Source organism: Kryptolebias marmoratus, linkage group LG1 (assembly GCF_001649575.2).
Source record: "Kryptolebias marmoratus isolate JLee-2015 linkage group LG1, ASM164957v2, whole genome shotgun sequence".
NCBI classification, from domain to species: Eukaryota; Metazoa; Chordata; class Actinopteri; order Cyprinodontiformes; family Rivulidae; genus Kryptolebias; species Kryptolebias marmoratus.
The window spans coordinates 21,276,002-21,297,829 of NC_051430.1; the positions used below are offsets into that span (position 1 = coordinate 21,276,002).

Here is a 21,828-nt window from a genome sequence, read left to right on the forward strand (position 1 = left end):
AGATGATTTAGAGCAAACCCATTCAAATAGGGCACATATTCTGAAATGATATGGAGATCACTTTGCTGTGTACAATACAGGTTGATTTATCTTAAATCATTGAATCATTGGCTGTTTTCGTGCCTTTAGTCACTCTCTGAATTGGAATACCAACTCAGCACAACTCTTTTCCTATACGTGTCTGTATAATCTCTGTTTTGCTGACAAGTCCAAATTTCAGTCAGGGATAAGTAATCAGGAATATTAAAGGTCTACAATTTGTGTTATTCTCTTGTTAAGTTTTGGATATACAAAAGAAAAGACATCTGAAACAAAAATAACCTAATTTAGATAACTCTGTAGCTTTGAAAGGCATCTCACTGAACTGCAACTGTTTGTGACTAGATATGGAACAGCATTTGTAAGAGCTCTCCTTATAACACAAAACATCCAAAGAAGCAAACCTAAATGTCCAAGTTTAGCCATGTAATTATTTTTAAAACATGGTCAAAATCTGTCTATCTTTATTTCCGAAGTGAACTACTGTAGATTAATTTATAAACATGGAAGTGGCTGCAAGGCAGGGACTATGTGGGCAATGAAATCATGAGCATAGCCTAGAATGCACGCAAAAAGAGGCTGTGATTTTCAAAAACTGTCTATGTAAAACATGGCTGCCTGGCTTGCTGATTGCTTGATTGCAAACACTCAGAATTCAGTGCAGCTGCAGCTAAAAATTTGCTTTTTTTCCTTCTAGTTTTCTCACAGTTTTGAGTCGCCAACTAGACTCCAGCAGTTGTAACCCAGTGAGATACTATGTTTTGCTTTAGGCTGTGCTTATAATAAATAAATAAACTTTACAAGTTATTGCTTTAGGATTGCAATAATAAGAATGTCTTTAAAATTAATATCCTTATTTCTCATTGGGGTTTTTTTCACCCATTTTTTTCATGTTACTTTTAAAACTTCTAGACATCTCAGCAGTGAACATACACTGATCTTTAGTGCAATGACTGTTAAATTAAAAGTCATAAAATTGTAGTGGAGTCAAATATTGATTTTACCTTGTCCAGCCAGGGATTACAATGCCTCCTTTGCATTAGACCATAAAAATATCAAGTGCATCAAGTGTAATGGTATGCAGAGTTTTTGGATTGGTATGTGTACACAAGTATTCGTTTCACTGTTTAGTTCAAATTCAATACAGAGCCGTATAAAGTTCAGAAACTGAAAGGATGTAAATTTCACTTATTTTTTCTCTCTAATGTGAACATTCAACCCTTATCTTTGATACTTTTTCTTTTTGGTAGCAGATCTTTTTTAAATGACTGTTGTATTTCAGGACAAACATTACAATGAAAGAGACTGCCGTTGTGTTAAGAAGAAAATACCTTTATTTCTAGTCTGAAAAAATCATGACATCTGCTTAATGCACTTTGAATCAGTTTTAACCTCAACTTTCCTCCCCTTCTTATTTAAAGCTGCTGTTCATTTGCCCAGTTGTTCAGGTGCTCTTAGAATTTTCTTGTTCTTCATGTCCAGTCCAATCCACCACTGGCCCAAAGCAACACCTCTAGCCAAATAATTTTTTAACAATCGATTAACTGCATTTACTACAGCTTCTTTATTAATTATGAGATGCTATTGCAAATAGCCATATGTACAAATGTGGAAAACAATGCAGACATTAACATTTTTAATACAAAATAAAAAGGAAGTAATAAATTAGATAAAATAAAGGATGCATTCAAGTATGTGTATATATATATATATATATATATATATATATATATATATATATATATATATATATATATTATACAGAGAGAGAGAGAGAGAGATGAAAATGTGCAAAATAAAATCTTTTTAATTTATTTGCTATAATAATCCCTGAGGTTTTTGACTTAGCAGTTTTCTTCTGCTAATGGAGCTCTGAATCAAATGTTGTGATTTTGCCTTGCTCCATTGCAAGTCATGAATATGTATTTTATCATCAACACACTGTGCATGAATTTTCCACAATTTATAATGAATTACCCCTGATTCATTTTGGACCCAAGAGCCATGAAATATATGTTTGTGAAAGAAAATATGAGCTGTCAGATACACTTAAAACAGGATTTTTTTTTCCAGAAAACATTATATTATATTATATTATATTATATTATATTATATTATATTATATTATATATTTATCATTAATCACTAATTAATATAGAAACATTTATTTTTAAGTTTACAAAAGTAGTCTTTCAAAAACCACAACATTACAATACATTATACATATCTAAAAAGCACAATAAAATGGTCGCATCAATGACCCATGAAAATAAATTGTTTTTGGAAATCTTTTTTTTTTTCTGGTATTGGTCCACACATGACCGGCATACTGTCTGAGTTCATCTAAAGAAAAAAAATCAGTTGCATCAGGATTTTGTTGCTAATCTTCACCTCAGCCTTTAACACAGTCATCCCACATCAGCTTTTAGTGAAGCAGCAGTACATCATGTTCTGTCAAACTGAGTACAGGGCACCTCAAGGGTGTGCTCTTAGTCCTTTGTCTTTTAGTCATCTGACACAAGACTGTAGTACTAAATCCATCACAAATAAGCTCATTAAATTTTCAGATGACAAACCAGTGGTGGTACATGTCAGGTTTGCGCAAGCCTTTCGGTGTGTAGTTTGTATTTCTCACCAAGCTCACATTGGTTTTGTTGCTTTTACATTGACCTTAGGCGTGGGTGTTTCTGTGTGTGCAGGCATGATTTTGTGGCTCAGTTTTGGACCGATGGGCCGGTGACCTCTCTAGGGTGTACCTTGCCTTTGCCCATTACTCGCTGGGATGGGATCCAATCATTTCAAAATCCTGAACAGGATTGGGCAGATAGAATAAGTTAGTGAGTGAGAGAAAGTCTTAAAAATGCAGTTGGTTATTTAGGAGAAAAGGTAAGACAATACTTGACAGCATGACACTAGTATATGTTGTCATTTTCTTTTCCTTCATCCAATACAACAGTACAAGGACCTAGTATATTTATTTCATATCAGCATTAAAGTGCATATGTTCTGTATTGTTTTAGTAATTTATATCTATAGAAGATTTGTAGTCGTAATTATTGATTATGTTGAAAACCTAAATGCACATGAAACTAATTGTATTCGTTATTTTTTTATCCAAGCAACACACATGTAAAAGATGTATCTAAAGTACAATACATGCTTGTGTTCTTCCCGGTGTTGACTTTTTTGCTTTTGTTTATTGACATATAAAGGCTAGCATTTTCCAATCACTCATTCTAAAGCATTTTTTAACTAAACTTTTCATACATTAACCACTCGTGCTTTGCTGATCTTTGTCAGTATAAATTGGAGGATATAAAAATCACAGATACTCATAATAATTTGTGGAAAGTTGGAGTTGTTTGTCTTATTCCGATTTTCTTCACAATAGATCATTTGTCAGTGCTGTGATGTTTTGTCGATAGTGTGAGGAGCTAATTTTGACCCTTATAATTATGAAACATGAAACACTTAAAGAAAGGACTAAATGAAGGAGGTGTTTATGATGGAATGGGGGACGAAGGTGAACAGGATGGTACTAAAGATACATTTATAAACAGATGATATGTAAAAAATGGGCTAATGTGAGAGAAGTGTATGTAAAAAGTACATAACAAATGTGGTGGAGTCAGTGAAATGTCAGACTCATTAGAAGTAAATGTACATTAATTGTGAGATTGCAGTTCCACAAGATCAGACTTAGCCATGTGCAACCTAATGCTAATGAACAGTGTATGTTTGTTAACATAGTTTTTAAAAGATGGTTGTGTGTCTGACAGAGTTATAGTTGATTTTCAAAGAAAGAACCAGAAATGCTCCAGTGTACAGTCACTATCTTATCTTCAGTTTAAAAAGTCCATTTTGCCCTCTTCTGAAGAAGATATTTCATCACTTCTTGTCCTTGCTGAGATGGTCTCCAGGCTAGCTTAGTTTTGTTTCCCTTTAAAGAAATCACACTTAATTATCAGCTGGGTACTTGTGGCTGCAGTGGGTCTGGATACCAAGGAACTCTCCCTCAGCTTGTGCTGCTGGTGTAAGAGCAAGTGCAAGAAAGATCAGTGGCTGTTGACAGACCACACTGACCGTAAGAGGTTAGAAAGAGAGATAAGGCTCCGACCTCTCATCTTGAGAAGATGAATGTGAACCTTCTTTCAAAAAACAAACAAACAAAAAAGACAAAGCTACAGAAGGTGTACTGTGTTTTGTGGCTAAAAGTCCAATTTTAGCTTGTACAAATACATTTTATGTGATGAATACCCCAACACTAGACGAGACAATGAGGAACTTACTTGTTATGAAGAACACACAAAAAATGTGCACAGCCTTCTTATTAGAACTGCTCTTGATGGGTTTTATTGAGTGAGGTACTTACTATGTTTTGGAAATGTGAGACAACTGTCATCCCTACAGTTCAACTTACCAGCACTAATAATTATGTTAGGCATCAAATGTAACTCTAGAGTTAAAATACTGTGCACTGTCCTCTTTTTAATATTTTGCTTCCTAGAAGCCAGATTTTCTTGTGATCTTTTAAAAATCTTGAGCAATATTTTTTCAGGCTGTCTAAACTTGTTTTAAAGTTTATTTTCTTGTAAAACAGCAGCCAAAGTTGTATGCTAGTGTAGATTCTGTCTTCCAGAACAGGCCAATTTTATTGAGTTAAATTGTAGCTAAAGAGGCCTATTGAGGCAAGTCTAAGGAAAATGTTTCAAAGATCTTTAGAAAACCTGGAGAACCTTTTATCAAGACCTTTTTAAAAATGGTAGTAGTTTCAAAGGTTTACACAGACAACTCCTTCTGTAACTTCTGTTGTTATTCTTCAAAGTTGTGAGTGTGGATTTGTAACAAACCTTTCTGTGTTAGTGCTTACCGACAGGGACATAGAAAAGCCAACACAGAAAGTGAAGTGAAACATGTTTGCAGACATGTACAGAAGTGCTCTCCCAGCTACCATGGGTTGACAATGTATTAAAATTCACGTTTAGTCATAATTAAAAAACAGTTATTTATTGAGAACATTGGTAAAGACATCACATATCACTTTGATTGTCTTCCAAAATGGCACAACACACCAATAACAATAAACCAATACAAGGGCCTGGATGAACCCAAAAGTTTACAATTGTGTATTTCGTGGATGACACATTCTTTCAGTTGTGTCTCTCTGTTGGACAAAACTATAGCTGACATTAATGTAGCCTGAACTCATCATAACCTGCTCATGGAAATTTAAAAGAAAGAAAAAATAAACTAGTCAGCAAAAATTCAAATTTTTAAAGTCTTCAAAGGACCCATGACCACTTGAGATTGATTATTGTACTTTGAATGAGCACATGCATTCACACAAAACCTTTGAACACACACTTTTCTGAAAAGAGAGCATTCTCTGCTCGCCGCTTTTCACTGTAGTTAAAAGGGCACCTAGGGCTCAGCTCTAGTTTTCCCCTTGAACTTTATCACCACACAGAGATGACATTATGTTCTTATCTCAATAAACAGGGTGCCTGTATGTGTGTGTTGTGTGATGACATTAGGGTTTTATCACTGCACATGGAGTTGGAAGCACAATGATTATAAGCATTACAGCTACAAGACTGAAAGGTTGTTTGGGCTCTGTGTTTGTGTCTGTGTGCGAGGAGCACCAAAGGTTAGCGCTATTGACTGCCGCTAGTACAGCCACTAATGGGGATACAGATATGTCTTTGTGTGCGTGTGCACTTTTTCAGTTTCCAAGTGTGCCTATCTGGTGGCTCTAACTTTCTCCTTTTCTGTTTTACTCACTCATATACTCTACTTACACACATTCACCTACACACTTTGTAGTCTACAAGCATTCTGTAGTTCCCAGGCTTACGTTATCTTTCTCTACCTCTATTAGTTTATCATGCTTTTATAATATTGTAGTTCGGGGCTACTGAGTAGGTTGCTCACTAACGTCAAGGGTGTTGGTTTGATTCCCAACCCCTTCTGTCAATATGTCAATTTGTTAATTGACCTGTAAACTAAAGCTCAATATTTATCTCCCATGCACACTCAAGGAATGACACTATGCACAAGTTGTTCAACCAATAATAGTAATAATATTACAAGTTGTATGTTAATAGTGTTAAAAATTACACAAGAAATAAACCTGAACTGGTATACTGTCAGTGCCACAGCATTACTTTACTTCTGATTATCTACATTGGGTGGCAATACTAACAATCAACTCCCCCCCAAAAAAAAGGTCCTCACAGAAGTAATTATTTTCTTCATTAAAACATATTTTGTTTTCACAATAATCAAGAAATTGTAAAACTTTGTGTATTTCTGTGTATCACATTTTGCACTACCAATTATAATTAAAAAGCTTTAAAATTGTGAAAAAAACAGTTGTATTTTTCTGTTAAAATATTTTACTTTCAAAACGATTAGGGTAATGTTGAGTTTTGTCAATTTCAATGAGTATGTTGAGTATGATTTTATTGTCAGCTTTCCTAACAAGCATAAAAATATAAAAATAACAAACTGATGATCATTGCAAACTAGATTATTGGTATGCACTCCATATATGGGCATATCAGTGTTGTGTCTGTTTACATAAAAATAATCTGCAACAATTAATATTCTGTCTACTTCCTAAATAGAATGTCTGTTTTGTAGCAGGATATTTCAACCACCACTCTTTGGAACTTCAAAGAAAGAGCCAAGGGGTAGGAATGTCAGAAACACGAGGAAATGAGATACAGTCAAACTTTTTATGGTTTATGTGTGTTTAGACATAGGTAGACAGTCAGTATATAAATGCAACAGAATCGTGAAAGTAATTTATAACATGGAAGCTACACATCAATACTATATTATCAGTGAAAACAATTGTACACATTTTCTAAAGGGGTCAATGTTACTGACGATACTGGAGATTAAAAATTTGTGTTGAGTTGAATAACGGAAAGAAGTGGAGAGTGTCAGAAAAAAATAAAGGAGGAACATAGAGACATGAAGCATGATTAAATCAAAAATTGAAAAGAACAAAACAAGGAACAGAGAGTATGCTGCAAAGGGGAACAAAAGATCATCAGGGATGAGCAATATGGAGAAAAGACACAGAAATAGATGAAAATAATGGAATGATTCAATAAAAAACAGAGTTGCTCCAAGTACAGTACATGTCTACCAGACAAAAGTAAAGTGTTTCTAAGAGCTTATTATTACTTATGGCTGACTGGCCATAAACAACAAAGTGGCTTTTAAGAAGCATTGTTGTCTTTTCTTTTCTTTTTTTTTGGCACGTTTTAATTGCCTATAACAAAACAAATGACATTTGTTTTACAAGCCTTGATTTAATACAAAAGTTAGAAGGGTAAAAAATAGGACAAGCGGAACTTAAATAACAAAGGTAACATTAATGTAAAGAAAGATTTTACTTGTTAGTGACAAAGTCAGATTATCTCATATGAAATAATTTTAAATTCAGTCATACCTGGTACTGGAAAGTTACTTCCATCCATCCATCCATCCATTTTCTTTACCCGCTTCTCCATTCCGGGTCGCGGGGAGCTGGTGCCTATCTCCAGCCATCACTGTGCAAGACACCCTGGACAGGTTGCAAGTCCATCACAGGGACACATAGAGACAAACAAGACAAACAACCATTCACACTCACTCACACCTAGGGACGATTTTGAAAATTACCATTTACCCTAACATGCATGTTTTTGGTGTGTGGGAGGAAACCAGAGTATCCAGAGTAAACCCTCTGCAGCACAGGGAGAACATTCAAACTCCTTTAAAGTCACTTGATGACAACAGTCTGTAACATGATAAAATTCGTCATCTTCTCTTTGGGCCTAAAACAAATCAAACCAAACAAACAACAACAAAATAAAACCACATTAAACAATTAAATCACGAAATCTATCATATAAATACAGCTTGCAATCTGATTTGCATACTTTTTTCTTCATGTGAAAGTAATGTTCTAATTTAGCTTTTTATTACTCATATTGCTTGTGCCATCTGTCACATGTTAAAACTGAGACAGCTTGAATTGTGCCTTTGACCTCACTTGTGGAGCACTTGCATTGCACCAAACTGTTTTGGAATTTTCAGATTTACTGAAAAGTGAAGAAGACTGCAGCAGATAGCCTATTTTCTGCAACTTTGCTATTTAATTTTTCTTATCAACTTTTTACTTTTGTAGCCCACATTCTCCTCCACGTTCATCTTACATTTGATCTAATTTTCTTTCTTCTCCTGTTTATGCCAGACAAGTGTATGGTGCATTGGCAACGGTAGATTTTTCACTTCTTTTGAATGTGAAAATATGTGTTGATCAGTTTTCTTTAGCAAGTATCTTTAATTAGGTAGGGGGCAGATTATTCTCCTCATTAAAACCAAGTAGGAAGGAAAAAATACAATGGTCTGATAATTATCAAGACGAAAGTGAAAAACCGACTTTTGGTCAGTTGATTTGAGTTCAGTCATTCATGGATTCCAGTTGTGGACTTTTATCCAGTTCAGTTGACATGCCTTGGTCTTTGGAATGTTCTTTTACAATATAACTAAAATTACTGATGAAATGTTCAGTTTGTTTTAATATCCATGCTATACTCATGAGGTTTATGACAGAACAAAAAGCTAAAACTGTTTGCTTGATGTGAAATTTTGCCAAAATCGAACCAAAGCCAAAATTACATTAGCATTTAAATAGCTTGGACCAGTTCTATTCAGTGACACAGAGGAATGATGTGTTATTTAACCATCCGGTGAGATTTGATTTATTATTTATGAAAATTTTTACTGTTTTAAAACAAGTGTTTTACTGTCGCTACTCATCTCTCAGACTAAGTGTGCATGTGTATCAAATGACTGAGTATATCTTGGGACTTTTGAACAGAATGACATTTCTCTGGAGCTCCCCAAAATAAAAGTGAAAAGATAATTGTCCTAGTTAAACAAAGCTGTTTTAGAGCTTTAAATTTTACAAAATTTGTAGTCATGAGCCGATGCTCAATTTGAAAATCCTTGAAAAATACAAGAGCCAAGTTAGCTATGGACAAAGCCTACTTTATTAACAATACAACAATTATACATAACCAAAGATGGACACTTTATCCTGACTTTTACTCTGCTGCTGCTCACAACAGTATAGCTGTCAACCAGTCAGAATATCAGGTTTATAGCCACGTCTTTGAGCAAAACGCTGAACTTCGCCAAAACAGGCCACAAAAACAATTGACTACACTGCTTATAAACAGGCATGTCTCAGGTCTTACAATGACTTGATTGTAAGACCATAAGTTGTCAACATTATTTTATCCATTAAATCATGTATTTCTCAGACTCAGTTTACTTGAAGGGGATTATTGAACAGCATTTTCACAGCCTTTTCTGATTTCACAACATCAGAGTTTAAACTCTGTTCATACATTTGAGCTGAGAAAAAAATAAATCTGTATTTCTATTTTCTAAATTGCCTACACTATGTCAAGCTACTGTCAGCTTTTACAGTGCATAGTGAGGTCAACCCTTCTGGCTAAAAACTTTAGCATATGCTTCAACTTCTGGAGACCAGATCAAAAAAGTAATTTAGGGACATAACAGCTGCTGCACTCCACCATATACAGCTGGTTATTCCTTTCAATGCTCATTTACTCAAACACCAACCATTAGGTTGTCACATTAATATGGCTCTTTCTCTGTCCCCACTGCAACAATTATATTCTATATTATAGCATTTTACACCATCACTGCTTAATTCACTCTTTGTGAGATAAATGACATTTTACTTCATCTGCGGTAATGTAATGAAACAGTCACCTAATTTTTACCTGACTTATCTTTTAAAAGAGCCGAAGCCACAAGCCAAAGTTCTCTGAAATTATAACATTTTATCCACATTAACAAGAATCAAGACCTCTCTACTGTTAGGTTAAAAAGCAGCTAAAGTTAGTTAACTTAAGTGTCTCAGGCTGATGAAATGCTTCACTTACTGTGTGCAGTTATATTGAGTGTATTTGTGTGACTTGTGGTTTGAAATTGTTTTCTAAAATATTTTATTTTAATATCTGTGTGCTTTGACTAACAGCATTTTAAAGAAAAACTATATCATCTTTCTTGGAAAGTTGACCTTTTATTCACACAATCTTTATCAGTCAGGGACACCGTTAGCTGCAGTGAAAGTTATATTGACTGCAGCAACTCAGATGAAAAGAAATAAAGAAATGATTTTACAACGGCACATATTTGTCAGTTTGGAGAAGCAGCCTTAAGCAGCTTGGTCAGCAGTCATACATATATATTCTGATTCTCCTCCTTTTCCCAGACCTACATTTCAAGCATGCCTTTACAAACACAGGAAGATTTTTTTTTAATTTCCTACTGACCGTCTTAAATCTCTCTCATCTTTCCCCTTTAAACTCTTACACACTTTATAAGCTCAAAACCATTTAGACTGTACATCTGGAATTTCAAGGGGTATAGCTACTAACACTTTAGGAAAGGGGTTAATTTGCTTTTGTTATGTTGTCACTTCTCTAAAAATTAGGGTCTGGTGTGCAGCTTAAGCTGAGTTTGTGTTGTCCTTTTAAAAATACAACTGTCTACATGTTTCCTGTCCTAAACCAGTCCTCTGTTAAAAATTTGAAGTTTTCCTAAAGTGTTCTTCTTAAGGCTCTCTTCTGATCAAACACTGGTTGTAAGATGATGTCACCTCATGAGGTTTGCCTGAAAATACACAAAAAATTTAAAGTTGGTGTTTCCAATCTTTTTTTTTTGCCTCAAGAGTCTCAACACTGACTAGACATTCTATTAACTAGAACACAGAATTTTATTCTTGGTTTTGTTGCATTAATACTAAAAAAAGCTTTGAAAATAAAACAGAACCTATGATCATGAGCTTTTTTTCTTCTATCCTGCTTTTAAGGTTACTTATGAATATTCTATTAAGATGGGTAGTTTGTAGTCAGCTTACACACATACAACATTAAAAGGAAATTCTAAAGTTTACACCCTGATGTAGCGCTTTCATTCAGAGTTCAAGATAAAGAATGCATATCTACAAAATGCAGCATATCCTTTTTCTTTGTTGTTAAACATTAACTCGTACATGTCTAAAAATTGTGTAAACATCAATAGTTTATTGAACATTGTTGTTAGCAATGAATACGTGTTAATGGCAAGGTAATTAATCATAAATTTTACATATACACTTGACCATTACTTTGTTTTTACATTGGGTCATGCAGTTTACAGTATATAGAATCAAATCTAAACATGGATTTAGATAAAGTAGTTTAGATAAATTTGATAAACTGTCCATCATGCATGCTGTGAATTACAAAACTCGCTCTAAGATCATCAAAAAAAAAAGAAGATAGTAAATCAATTAGGAAAATAACAACATCAAGAACTTTCACGCTAGCCCACACAATTACTCTTGTGTACACAAGACTGTGCACCTTAGACTATCAAGGAAGCAGATTTTATTTGTTTCAGCTATCGATCCATTCATATCTAAATGTCAGGCTGCATATTGTCATATTTGCTGGAGGTTGTTGTGCTGTGTGTGTGTTGTACACTGTCTCTGTGGATTTTGCAGTTCTCAGGGCTGCGGTTGGATCAATAACCTGAAAGGCCGACGTGTGCTGGAGTCGTGTGTTCTTCTGTGTGCACACACAAACCCACACCCACTTTGAGGATGATAGATGTATAGCATGTTGGTTCTGTTACCCTTTGCCACCTCAACATACTGTCAAAGACCATTGGTGTTTCTTTTTTTCCCAGTCAGAAAAAAATGACATGAGGAAAGAACTTGCTGTGGAGAAATGTCTTCTGAAAATAACAAAAATGTGAAAGACTAAGCTGTTCTTTTTCCCCCCCCATCTTTTCATTAAAAAGCAAGTGATTGATCAATAATGCCGATGGTTTGTTGGGTTGGTTGGTGAGCAGAGCGAGACCTTGTCAAGACAAGGTTTTGGTGGCTTTTGTTAGTTTGACATCTTGCTGTTGGTATTTGTGTACCACAGAGAAATGATAGTGGAAAAAGTGCATCAGAAAGAATTAGCAAAGAATCATTGTTTTATAGCATTTGCTTCAAACAAACAAACACAAATCACATAAACTAGCACATATAACCTGCTTTGTTCATCACTTCTCTCTTTTCCATCCCTACCTCTCTCTCTAGGAGCACGAGCTCAACCTTTTAAGACTTTGGAAATCATTGATGTGTGACCACAACTGCGTCATACTAATTAAACAATGCATTGGTCGTAATTTGCAGTCATTAGTTGTTGGCAAGAATCACACAGACCTTTGATACCCATGTGACTCTTTCTGTGCTTCATTGCATTCAGTCTGATTACACTGAACTCTGTTTCCCAAAAATGTTTCCCTGGTGCAGACTCATCAGTTCACTGCAGGCATGGGTTGATATGTGTGTCTTTGTTACAAGCTAAAAGACACTTTCCCCTTTATAACCCTTTTCTCCTTTATACTACAACAGTATTTACTGTTTCAAGTAAATATCACTGTTTTCAGTTGGCTTGCCTTTGTCTATATACATATTTTATTTAAGATTTCGATTAGTTTAATTCAGTTTTACTCTATAAATTTGTTGTGCATTTTAAATGCTTTAGTATATTAAATAAGATTAGGTTACTCATGGCTAACAACCATCCAACCATCCATCCATCCATCCATGTTCCTGTTCAGGGTCACAAGTACCTTTCTGTAGTGATGATTGAGCAAGAGGCAGGTACGCCCTGGACAGGTCTCCATCCATCCCAGCAGGACCACACGTAGGGATCAATGAGACTATGATGGTTAACATCCCAATATCCTAATTTTTCATTTTGTTTTGCAGTGTGACCAGTTAATAAGTGTTGATTGATACTCATGGCGTGCTACAAAAAGTCACAAAGATGTCATTATTCTTCTGCAATTTTGCATTGCACATACTTGTGGATAATTTGTGATTTATCAGTCATAATTTTTTCAAATTGTTAAATGGCAACTTCATGAAAATAAATTACAAACATTTATACAAATTAGTTTTTTCACAAATATTTTTGTTAGATTTATTTATTTATTGCCTGTTCTAAAAAAGCAGTACCATGTTTTTTTAAAATGTAATAGTTTTTAAGCAAGAATGCACTTAGCCTTTCTAAAACAGCATCTATCAATTATTATTAATTATATTCTGTGTGCAAACATTCCTTTAAATGGCTGCTGAAAGTGATCTAACAGAGGCATCTATTTCTTCAGGCGTAGCTGTCACATATTGGATGTGTTAAAACATGCATACTGGGTGAGTTTAGGCCTCTGCACAACATGCAGTTATCATCTCATTCATTGACATGATGATTTATTTTGTTTTGTGTCATGCGGGAGACTCGTTCATATTTGTTTATTCATATGACATGATAATAGTAGAACAAATAAGAGGCTTCAAAATAGCAGTTTTGACAGTCAACGTGATTGCAGAATGTGTGCAATTAATGTGTCTTGATTATGTATTTTTGTTGATGCCTTTTTGCATTGTGTTGTGCGAGCTCAGTGTCCCTCCTCCTGATACGAGAAAGCGTAAAGTAAATCAGTGATTGAACCCATCGCCTTTTGCTCTTCATTGTATTTTTGATAAATTGTGTGTGCTAATTGTTCAGTTCGTGAACGGTTGAAGTGACAGTGACGGAAAATTAACAGTAAAGGCAAGCTGAATGTAATTGAAGTGAGGATAAACTTGTTTTCATTTATACAGTAGACTCTAGTTTGAAGGGGGTGAGTGAATAAAACAAGGTGGGCCCGAAAAGGTTACAATCACCTTGTATTGACAAAATGGAAGGTGTACATATGAACTGAGTTGTATAAGGTCCTTGAGAGCTTTGAGATGGGGAAAAAGATCCAAAGAAGGTTGACTACCATCTTTACTAATAAATAATCAGGATAAGATTCACATGAATGCAGCACAGTGTTTAATATGCTTTGTTTAATTTAATTTGAATCAGTTTAGATTCTGCTTCAAAATTTGTGGCTTTGCTTTTCATCAAATTATTTTTTGGAAAAAAGGACTGCTATAAATATATAACTTTTTTAAAATAGTCCATTTAATTTGATAAAATTAGCATTGCACTTGCTTATTTAAAATTTTGATCAGCCTAGAGTAAAAACAGACTTTTGGCAGAAGATACCACTGGGTAAGCAGGAGGATAAACATGTAAGGATAAACAGATTTTGAAACTGCAGTTAAAGTTGTGCCATGTATAAACTAGAGCTTGCTTCTTGTTGTTTTTTTTCTATTCTTTAGTTATCATTTCTCCTTCATCTGTCTCTTGACCTTTCTGTGGTACGTGCCCACTTTCCTCCCATTTCTCATATATGTATTTGTCTTGCAGCTTACAGTATTCAGGTGGAATGAAAGATTTGAGATGATAACAGTAATTACACGCCCCCACATTGATACCCAGAACAAGACATTTTGTCCCCGCATCCTCATAGGCAGATGTAGAAACATTAATTACAGTTATCAGAAAGCAGACTTTGTTAAACCGGGGTGATAGCATGGTGTTTTTATGTTGTTAATGTGACAACAGAAAGCCAATGTACAGTTCTGGACAAATGTTACAACAGCTGGGCTTTAAGGGAATGCAGCAATAGAAATGAGTTTGCGAACGTAGGTGTGGATTTTTTTTTCTTATTTGAAACTCTGTGTGCTTGTGTTTATTTTCACAGCTTGTGCTTGTATGTTTAGATAGCAAGCTTGGATATGCATAGTTTGAAGCATAGGTCATAGGCCATTTGCTTGATTTGTTCACAAATAGCCCATGAAATTAAAAGACTATTAATTTTTAATTTAGGGCACCTCATTTAATGGTAACACCCACACAGCAATTCCTGTGAGGTTCAAAAAGGCAACTTTGAAATGTGCATCTCTCATTTTACTTTTGTGTATAAGAATGTATAAAGTCTGGAGTTTGTTTAGTTGATCACGTGTAATTCTAAATATTGTCAGATACAATTACACAACAAACACATTATGCAAATTTGAAAGCATTTTGTTTCATTTAAATCTTGTTCAAATTGAACTGTATTAGCAAAATTAAAATAACAACAGAAGACTACCATAGAAACTATATACATAAAAAAATAAGTGTTAGTTTTTTTTTAAACGTAAAAACCTTGACAGATGTTAAAAGGGACATTCTATGATCTTTTCTGACAGAGTGAAATTTTCCTGAGGTATCACTGATATGCTTTTTATCTCAAGGCTTACTGTATAACCAGCAGCTGCCTTTTCACAGCGACTGAAAGCAAAAGGTTTTCGTCTGTGAAGCTGGCGGTTGGGACGAGGGGCTGAGCAGAGACTCACTTCACCCTATGCTTTGTGCCCTCCTTTGTTGTGCTTGTACTGATGGTCAGTCAATTCACACTATTATGGAAATGGCTGAGCATAAAGCTTGGGAGAAAAAAATGAAAACCCAGCTGTTTCTGACACAGTGGTGCAACCATATCAGTCTTAACCAGAACCATGAACAAGAAGGGGCTTCCAAAAAGTTTAGCCAGAATCTTGCTGAACTGTTAAACTCAGTTTTGTTGCTAGTGCTAAAAAACAACTAAATAGACAAATGTGTATGAATTTATCAAATGCAAACTATTGTTAATTTGGATTTTGGCCACAAAGAGCTGCAACAAATCCCTTTTTTCGCCAGTTTCTTCACAAGTCCAGCATTAAACTGGTACAACCGTTTCATAAAAAGCAGTTATTTTATTCATTTTTAAAAAATATATACATTTCTTGCTGGAACATTACCCTTAAAAATAAAGCATGTCCATTGGGCTCTGATGTCTTCTGAGGTTGGGGGTTGATGTGAGGATGCATGCTGCTCAGAACTTGCAGACAGCAGAGCATTTGACGTGTAAAGCTCGCTTCATTGTTCTAACAGCTTGAATGCAAGTAGGAAAATAAAGTGAATCTCACAGGTTTAAGGACAAGCGGTGGGAGGGAATAAATGTATGGAGGAAAGATTTAAGGACTAACCTAAAGATATTGCACAAAACCTTTTAAAATTTGTCCTGAATTGAGGAAATTGTCAAACAATTTAGTGTATTATAATAATTTTTGCAGCTTTGAAATTTACCAGTTGCCATGAAGATTTTTTTGCTTGCATTCATTCCATCACTGTATGCCGAGTTGTAAAGCAGAGTGTGCTGCTTTCCCCCATTTTATTTTATTTTTTCTTGATTAGAATTAACTTCATCACTGTATTCGACAAAGAAGACAACTGAGACTCAGTGAATTATGGGACTCTTTGTTGCCTTGTGGATTTGAAATCACTTTCTAGTCACAGTGAAAAGATTTGTAAGCATAAAACCATTGAGGAATCGTTAACTGTGAAGCAGCTGAAAGAGGGCAGCTTACTGGAAAGTCAATCTAACTGTAAATGGGCAAACAAATGATAAATTGTCTGCCTGTCAAATCTATCATGGAATATTCATGACTGGTCATTTATTTCTCTGACTTCATAACCACCCTAAAGTGTGCCGTGTTATTGTAGGCGACAGTGAATTTGGCTACAAAAATGCTTACGTTAAGCTGATTTGTGGACTTAAAAAATTAATTTTTTACAGAATGCACACAGACACGAGGAGCTCAAGAAAATAAAATTTATTTTATTTAAACAAACAGAAAGGCTGTAAGCTTACAAAAATATCTGTGAAGAGGCATAAAGAAACACAGGGAAGCATATAAGAACTCTTACTGTAGCCTGAAAGCTAATAATGCACTGCTGGGAAGAGACTGAATATATGGACTGAGGATAAGTGGGAGCTAGAATACAGCTCAGAATAACGGGATGAGGAACAGGTGAAGTGGGCGTGGCGGGCAGACTGGAGAAACACTGAGGAGCAGACAGCTAACTGAGAGCAGGTAAATGATGGCACAAAACACATGAAATCACAAGTAAGTATCTAAACGCAGGAACTACAATACATAAAATAAAGCTAACCATAAGAAACAAAAGTAACAAAACAAAACTGTCAAAAGTACAGATCCTGACAATATGGGAAAAAAATACTTTTATGTCATCATAAACATAAAATAACCTTTTTCAGAGAATTTCATGGTATTTTTGTCAGCTCAAATAGCAGCATCTAGCTGTAGCACATTCATCCTGGGAAACTTCTGTCAGAAACATTTTATTTCTGCTGGAGGATTTGTGTAATGTTAAAGTGATGACAATATAAAGATTTATTGAAATAGCCTTTTGTACACTGCTATGAATTTGTCGATAATGGAGTGGTTTTCAGACTGTAGCTGTTCACCTTGCTCTTGGCCTCACTCAAGAGAAAATGGGGCAAGGGGTGAATAATTGTTAAAAATCTACAGCTTCATTGCAAAAGCTTTTTAAATACTGTCTCTTTAAAACAAAATCTTTTGAATTTAAAAGTAGTTGAAATAAGTACAAAATAGAAATATTGAATCGTAAATTAGGCAAAAAAAATACCAAATATCCCAATGATTTCGCTTTTTTATGTTCTTTGTCCCGTTTTCAAGAGTGTTGTAAAGAATTATGGGGTCTGGAAGGGAAAAAGAGTAGTAACTTTTGCCTTTTTGTCTTTTGTAGGCGTAGCAACCCTTGACAGTATATGTCAACCTAACTGCAGTTTTTTGCCAGAAACAACTATTTTCTTTGTTTGACTCCTCCAGAATAGATAGGTGGATGGAGGTTATTGGAGAACCAAAAAGATGTTTGGCTGTCTGTTGGTCACTCGATAAAATACATACAAAACTGGCGTGTTCAGTGTCATGATGTTGCAGAGCTGTTTGAGTTCAATCTGTCCTTATTCAGACTTTGAGAAAAGGCTTACTTATATTGACACTGGGTGATTGGATTTGTCCCAGACTGCAGAGTTGATTTTTACGTGATCTTCTGACTTTAGAGAGTACGATTTTTGCAGAAATTAAGCTTTTGTAAAGCTGGTCAGAGATGTCAGAAGAATCTCTCTTGTAGCCTAAGGGAATGAAGCCCAGGTGACTCTTACCTACCTGCTATAATGGCATTGAGTTGTTAACAAGACTGGGGAAGTTTCAGGAGCTGAAGTTGTCAAGACTATGAGTGGGGTGTCAGTGTGTGTGTGTGTGTGTGTGTGTGTGTGTGTGAGTGTGTGTGTGTGTGTGTGTGTGTGTGTGTGTGTGTGTGTGTGTGTGTGTGGGCATGCATGTAAGAGACAGAGACTGTATTGAACTGTTCGATCCCCCCGAGGAGTCATGTCTTGTGCTACAAATCGGCCCCTCCGCTAATTAGTTTAAAACATCTGTCCAGATGGAAGCTGGTGGGAGATCTTAATGGGAAAAGTAGAATCATTTGCACCCAGTGGTGCCTGCATGCAAACAAGCAACATCAGCATTTACATATTTACATTATTTTACACACCCAGCTGCATCCACAAATTAACCCTTTCTCCACAACAATTCCTTCTAAAGGAATTTAAAAAACAAAATATGCCCTGAGCCACGCACATTCACTGGTGTGATCAAGTACCACTAAAACAGGTAAAATCTTATTTTCTTTTTTTTATCATTTTGTCTTTGCTTTGATTCTACTGCATCAAGTTCAGAAGACCTGAAGTTTTTAAAAATGTTCATTGTAATCAGCATCACTGAATCATTATTAGCAGACGTAGTAATTATTTAATTCAGAATTTTGATTTAGATTGGTGGTAAATTTAGTGATAGCGTTCAATTTTTTTTTTTTTTCTTCAGAATGGTTATGTTTGTCCTGTATTTACCTTTTTCCTGAACTTCTTGTGAATGCTTCTCCCCTAAATTTAAGTTATGGAAAGTGGTGGTTGCAGTATTTCTCTGCAAAAAAGGATATCTCTTTATATGCCACTATACCAGCTGCTGACAATTTCTTTTATGTGAACAAATCCAACTGTTTTTTGTCAGAGTTCCAATATGCTGTCATCACTTACTGTTGTTTCCATTGGATGCTATCTGCATTTTCTTGTCGTTGTCTGCTGCTAAATAGAGAGACAAAAGAAGATAAAGATGTCTTGAACTGGTAATGCTGTTTTTTAAGAAGTTTAATGAACTGAAACGACTTGTACTGGTATTAGCCTCATGCTAGTTGTCATGTATGGTAGTCTTTAATGTTCTTATGTTATTAGACACTTAATTATTTCTTATGTTTCTACGGACATAACCTGACATGTTTCTGTGGTATACTTCCGCCTTCGTCAGAGGTGTCACAGTTGCTGTTCTAGACTATATTATTTGTAGACATGATTACATGTATCGTGCTAGTTATTTCTACTCATAATAAATTAACAGATTTTTTTTTTAGATACTCACTTTAACACTTGTAGCACTTTGTTTAAAGTGTGGTCCTGAATAGTCTTTATTCAGAAAGCCAAAAACAGTCCAACCACTTTGCTTTTCTTCAATATCACAAAAAATTAATAAGGTGAGGGGCTGGGCCCGGCTTGGGGTTGCTAAATAACGTGGATTGTGACACAACAATCCAGAGGTTTTAGAAAAAGGTCATTTTGCAGATACCAGAAAACATTTACTTTCTGTCAAAAAACAGCTGTGTGCTTTTGTTTTGTTTTTTTTTTGTTTGTTTTTTTGTCCTTGGACTGTTTCTAGAAGCAGTAGATACCCAAATGGAAGCACAAAAACATGCAAAAAGTGGATTTTGCATAATAGGTCCCCTTCAAACTACCACTGAGAACAACAACAAAAAAAAAACTTGGAAAGGGACAATTAGACTAAAAAAAAAAGTAAGAGAGAAAAATAATAGCAAGCTAAACTTCTGTTGGCCTTTCTTTAGTTTTCACTGCATCTTCTGTAATGATCCAATAAATAAAAACAGAAACGGTGCAAGAGGCCAAAATTACTGAATGTCTGGGATATTTTTATTTTTTTCTCCATCTCTTACAGAGAGAAGGTAGAAAGTAGGGATGCATGGCAAAAGAGATCCTAATAGGAATGAAATATGAGAGAAAAGACATTTTTGCTTCTCCATCATTTTCCTTCTTGGCTGAATCCTTGTCATAGTTGCAACCGTGTTCTTCTTAGACAAAGTGGTTTATGGCCACCCACTATGTTATAATGATGAAGTTTTATGGAGACTTTGGAAGATTAATCCACTATTAACTATGCTCTGCCACCCTCTCTAGCTGTTGCCTTTTGTTTACGGCTAAAAAGTGTTTTATGACACACCGTGCTCTAGTCACCAAGACAATTATACCTAATGAAATACGAGTGGCACTGTATTTTTACACTAGGAGGGGAGGGGAGGAGAGGGGGCAGGAGCGAGTGCACAAAAGAAGCCGGAGTAGTCTGAGAGTGAGAAGTGAGCAATTAAAGGCAAGATGATGGGATGAGAAGGTGAGGCAGGACAAGAGGAAAACATAATAATAATAAGGGATGGGTAAAGAATAATAGATGAATGAAAGGAGAAGCAGAAGCAAGTGATTTTGACACAAGGAAGTCAAAAGCAAGATAATAAGACTGAAATGAGTCTTGTTCTAAAAGAAAAGGTATACAGATGATAAGAATAAACCGTGAGAGGAGATTGTAAACAGCATCTGTTTGATTTAAGGTGGGGAAAAAAAATCCAATGAAATGTACTATATCAAAGAGTTATGTGGCATATAATAATAATAAAAGTTACTGTTCCAATTCTTTTGCATTCATGGGTAGAAAACAAGCAGACAAGTATAAAGGTGGGGTTGAGCAGGTTTGTGTTTCAGATGCAAGGATTGAGAAGTATTGTTGGTCAACTTCTGAGTTCACAATAATTAGGTCAGTCTTTCATTGACACAAGACAAAACAAAGAAAAAAATGAACCAAGATAAAAAAAATGCTGATGCATCTAATAATAAAAACGGATGGTAGTATAATTATTGGTATAAAAGTCCCATGCAGGTTTGTCTGTTGCTCTGTTATCTACACAGTACAACTGCAAACTGTCCTTGCTGCAGGATTAAACGGTTGGTTAGATGTTGACACCTATACATTTTTAAGTTGCATTAGTACTATTTCATGCAAACTGTTATCTTAATCCCTGTGTGAAAATCAGGCAGTTTTGTGGCAGCGAGTTTCCTGTAAGTGTGTGATTCAGACACAGGATCAAGGGCAGAAAATAAGAGTGTGTGGCTATCCTCTAAAGTTCGTCTAATCTGTCTGAAATGAAAAAAAAAAAAGTACTGTTGATGTGTAAGTGTGTGTGTTTATGTGAGTACTTTCTGTCTCAGATAAATAAGCTTTGCAATATTTGCATGTTTAAAAACTTGTTTGATTGATACATTGAGAACCTTTGAAACCTTTTTTTTCACATAACAAGCTTCTCACAGTTTTTAAGCCTTGTACATTTTTGTACTTTTAACTTTCTATTAGCACTTAAGATATAATGAATCATGTTGCCAAAGTTACAAATATCTGGTGAATACAAATAAAACATTTCTTCTTTAAGTATTACTAAAACACGATATCTGTGTCCTAACATCTTTGCCTTGTCCTATGTCTAAAGCACAAGTATTTCTCACAATATTTTCCCTCATTTTGATTTTGTGATTCTTGTGTTTGTTGTTTGCAGGTGGTGGAGACCAACCTGGTTGCCTTCGATTGTCACTGGATCCTGATTAATGAGGTCAGTGTCATGGGAATGATTTATAGATGCAGCGCTGGATGTGCATTTGGTTCACCTTTTTGTCTCAATTATCTTAAGAATATTTATGAGTTTGGACTCAGAATACTTATCTCTCCATTCTCTTAGATGCTTACTGAAGGGAGGCAAACTTAAAAAA

At 35.2% G+C, this 21,828-nt stretch overlaps 1 protein-coding gene across 3 annotated transcripts in view; it reads left to right on the forward strand.

The window, feature by feature from the left end:
- The window catches only part of grid2 (glutamate receptor, ionotropic, delta 2), a 419,113-nt gene that overhangs the window by 244,095 nt on the left and 153,190 nt on the right, over nt 1–21,828 (forward strand). For all 3 annotated transcript variants that reach the window (XM_017413845.3, XM_017413844.3, XM_017413843.3), the window contains exon 5: nt 21,618–21,671. In XM_017413845.3, the coding sequence (XP_017269334.1) occupies nt 21,618–21,671 (54 nt within the window). The remainder of the gene's footprint in view (nt 1–21,617; nt 21,672–21,828) is intronic.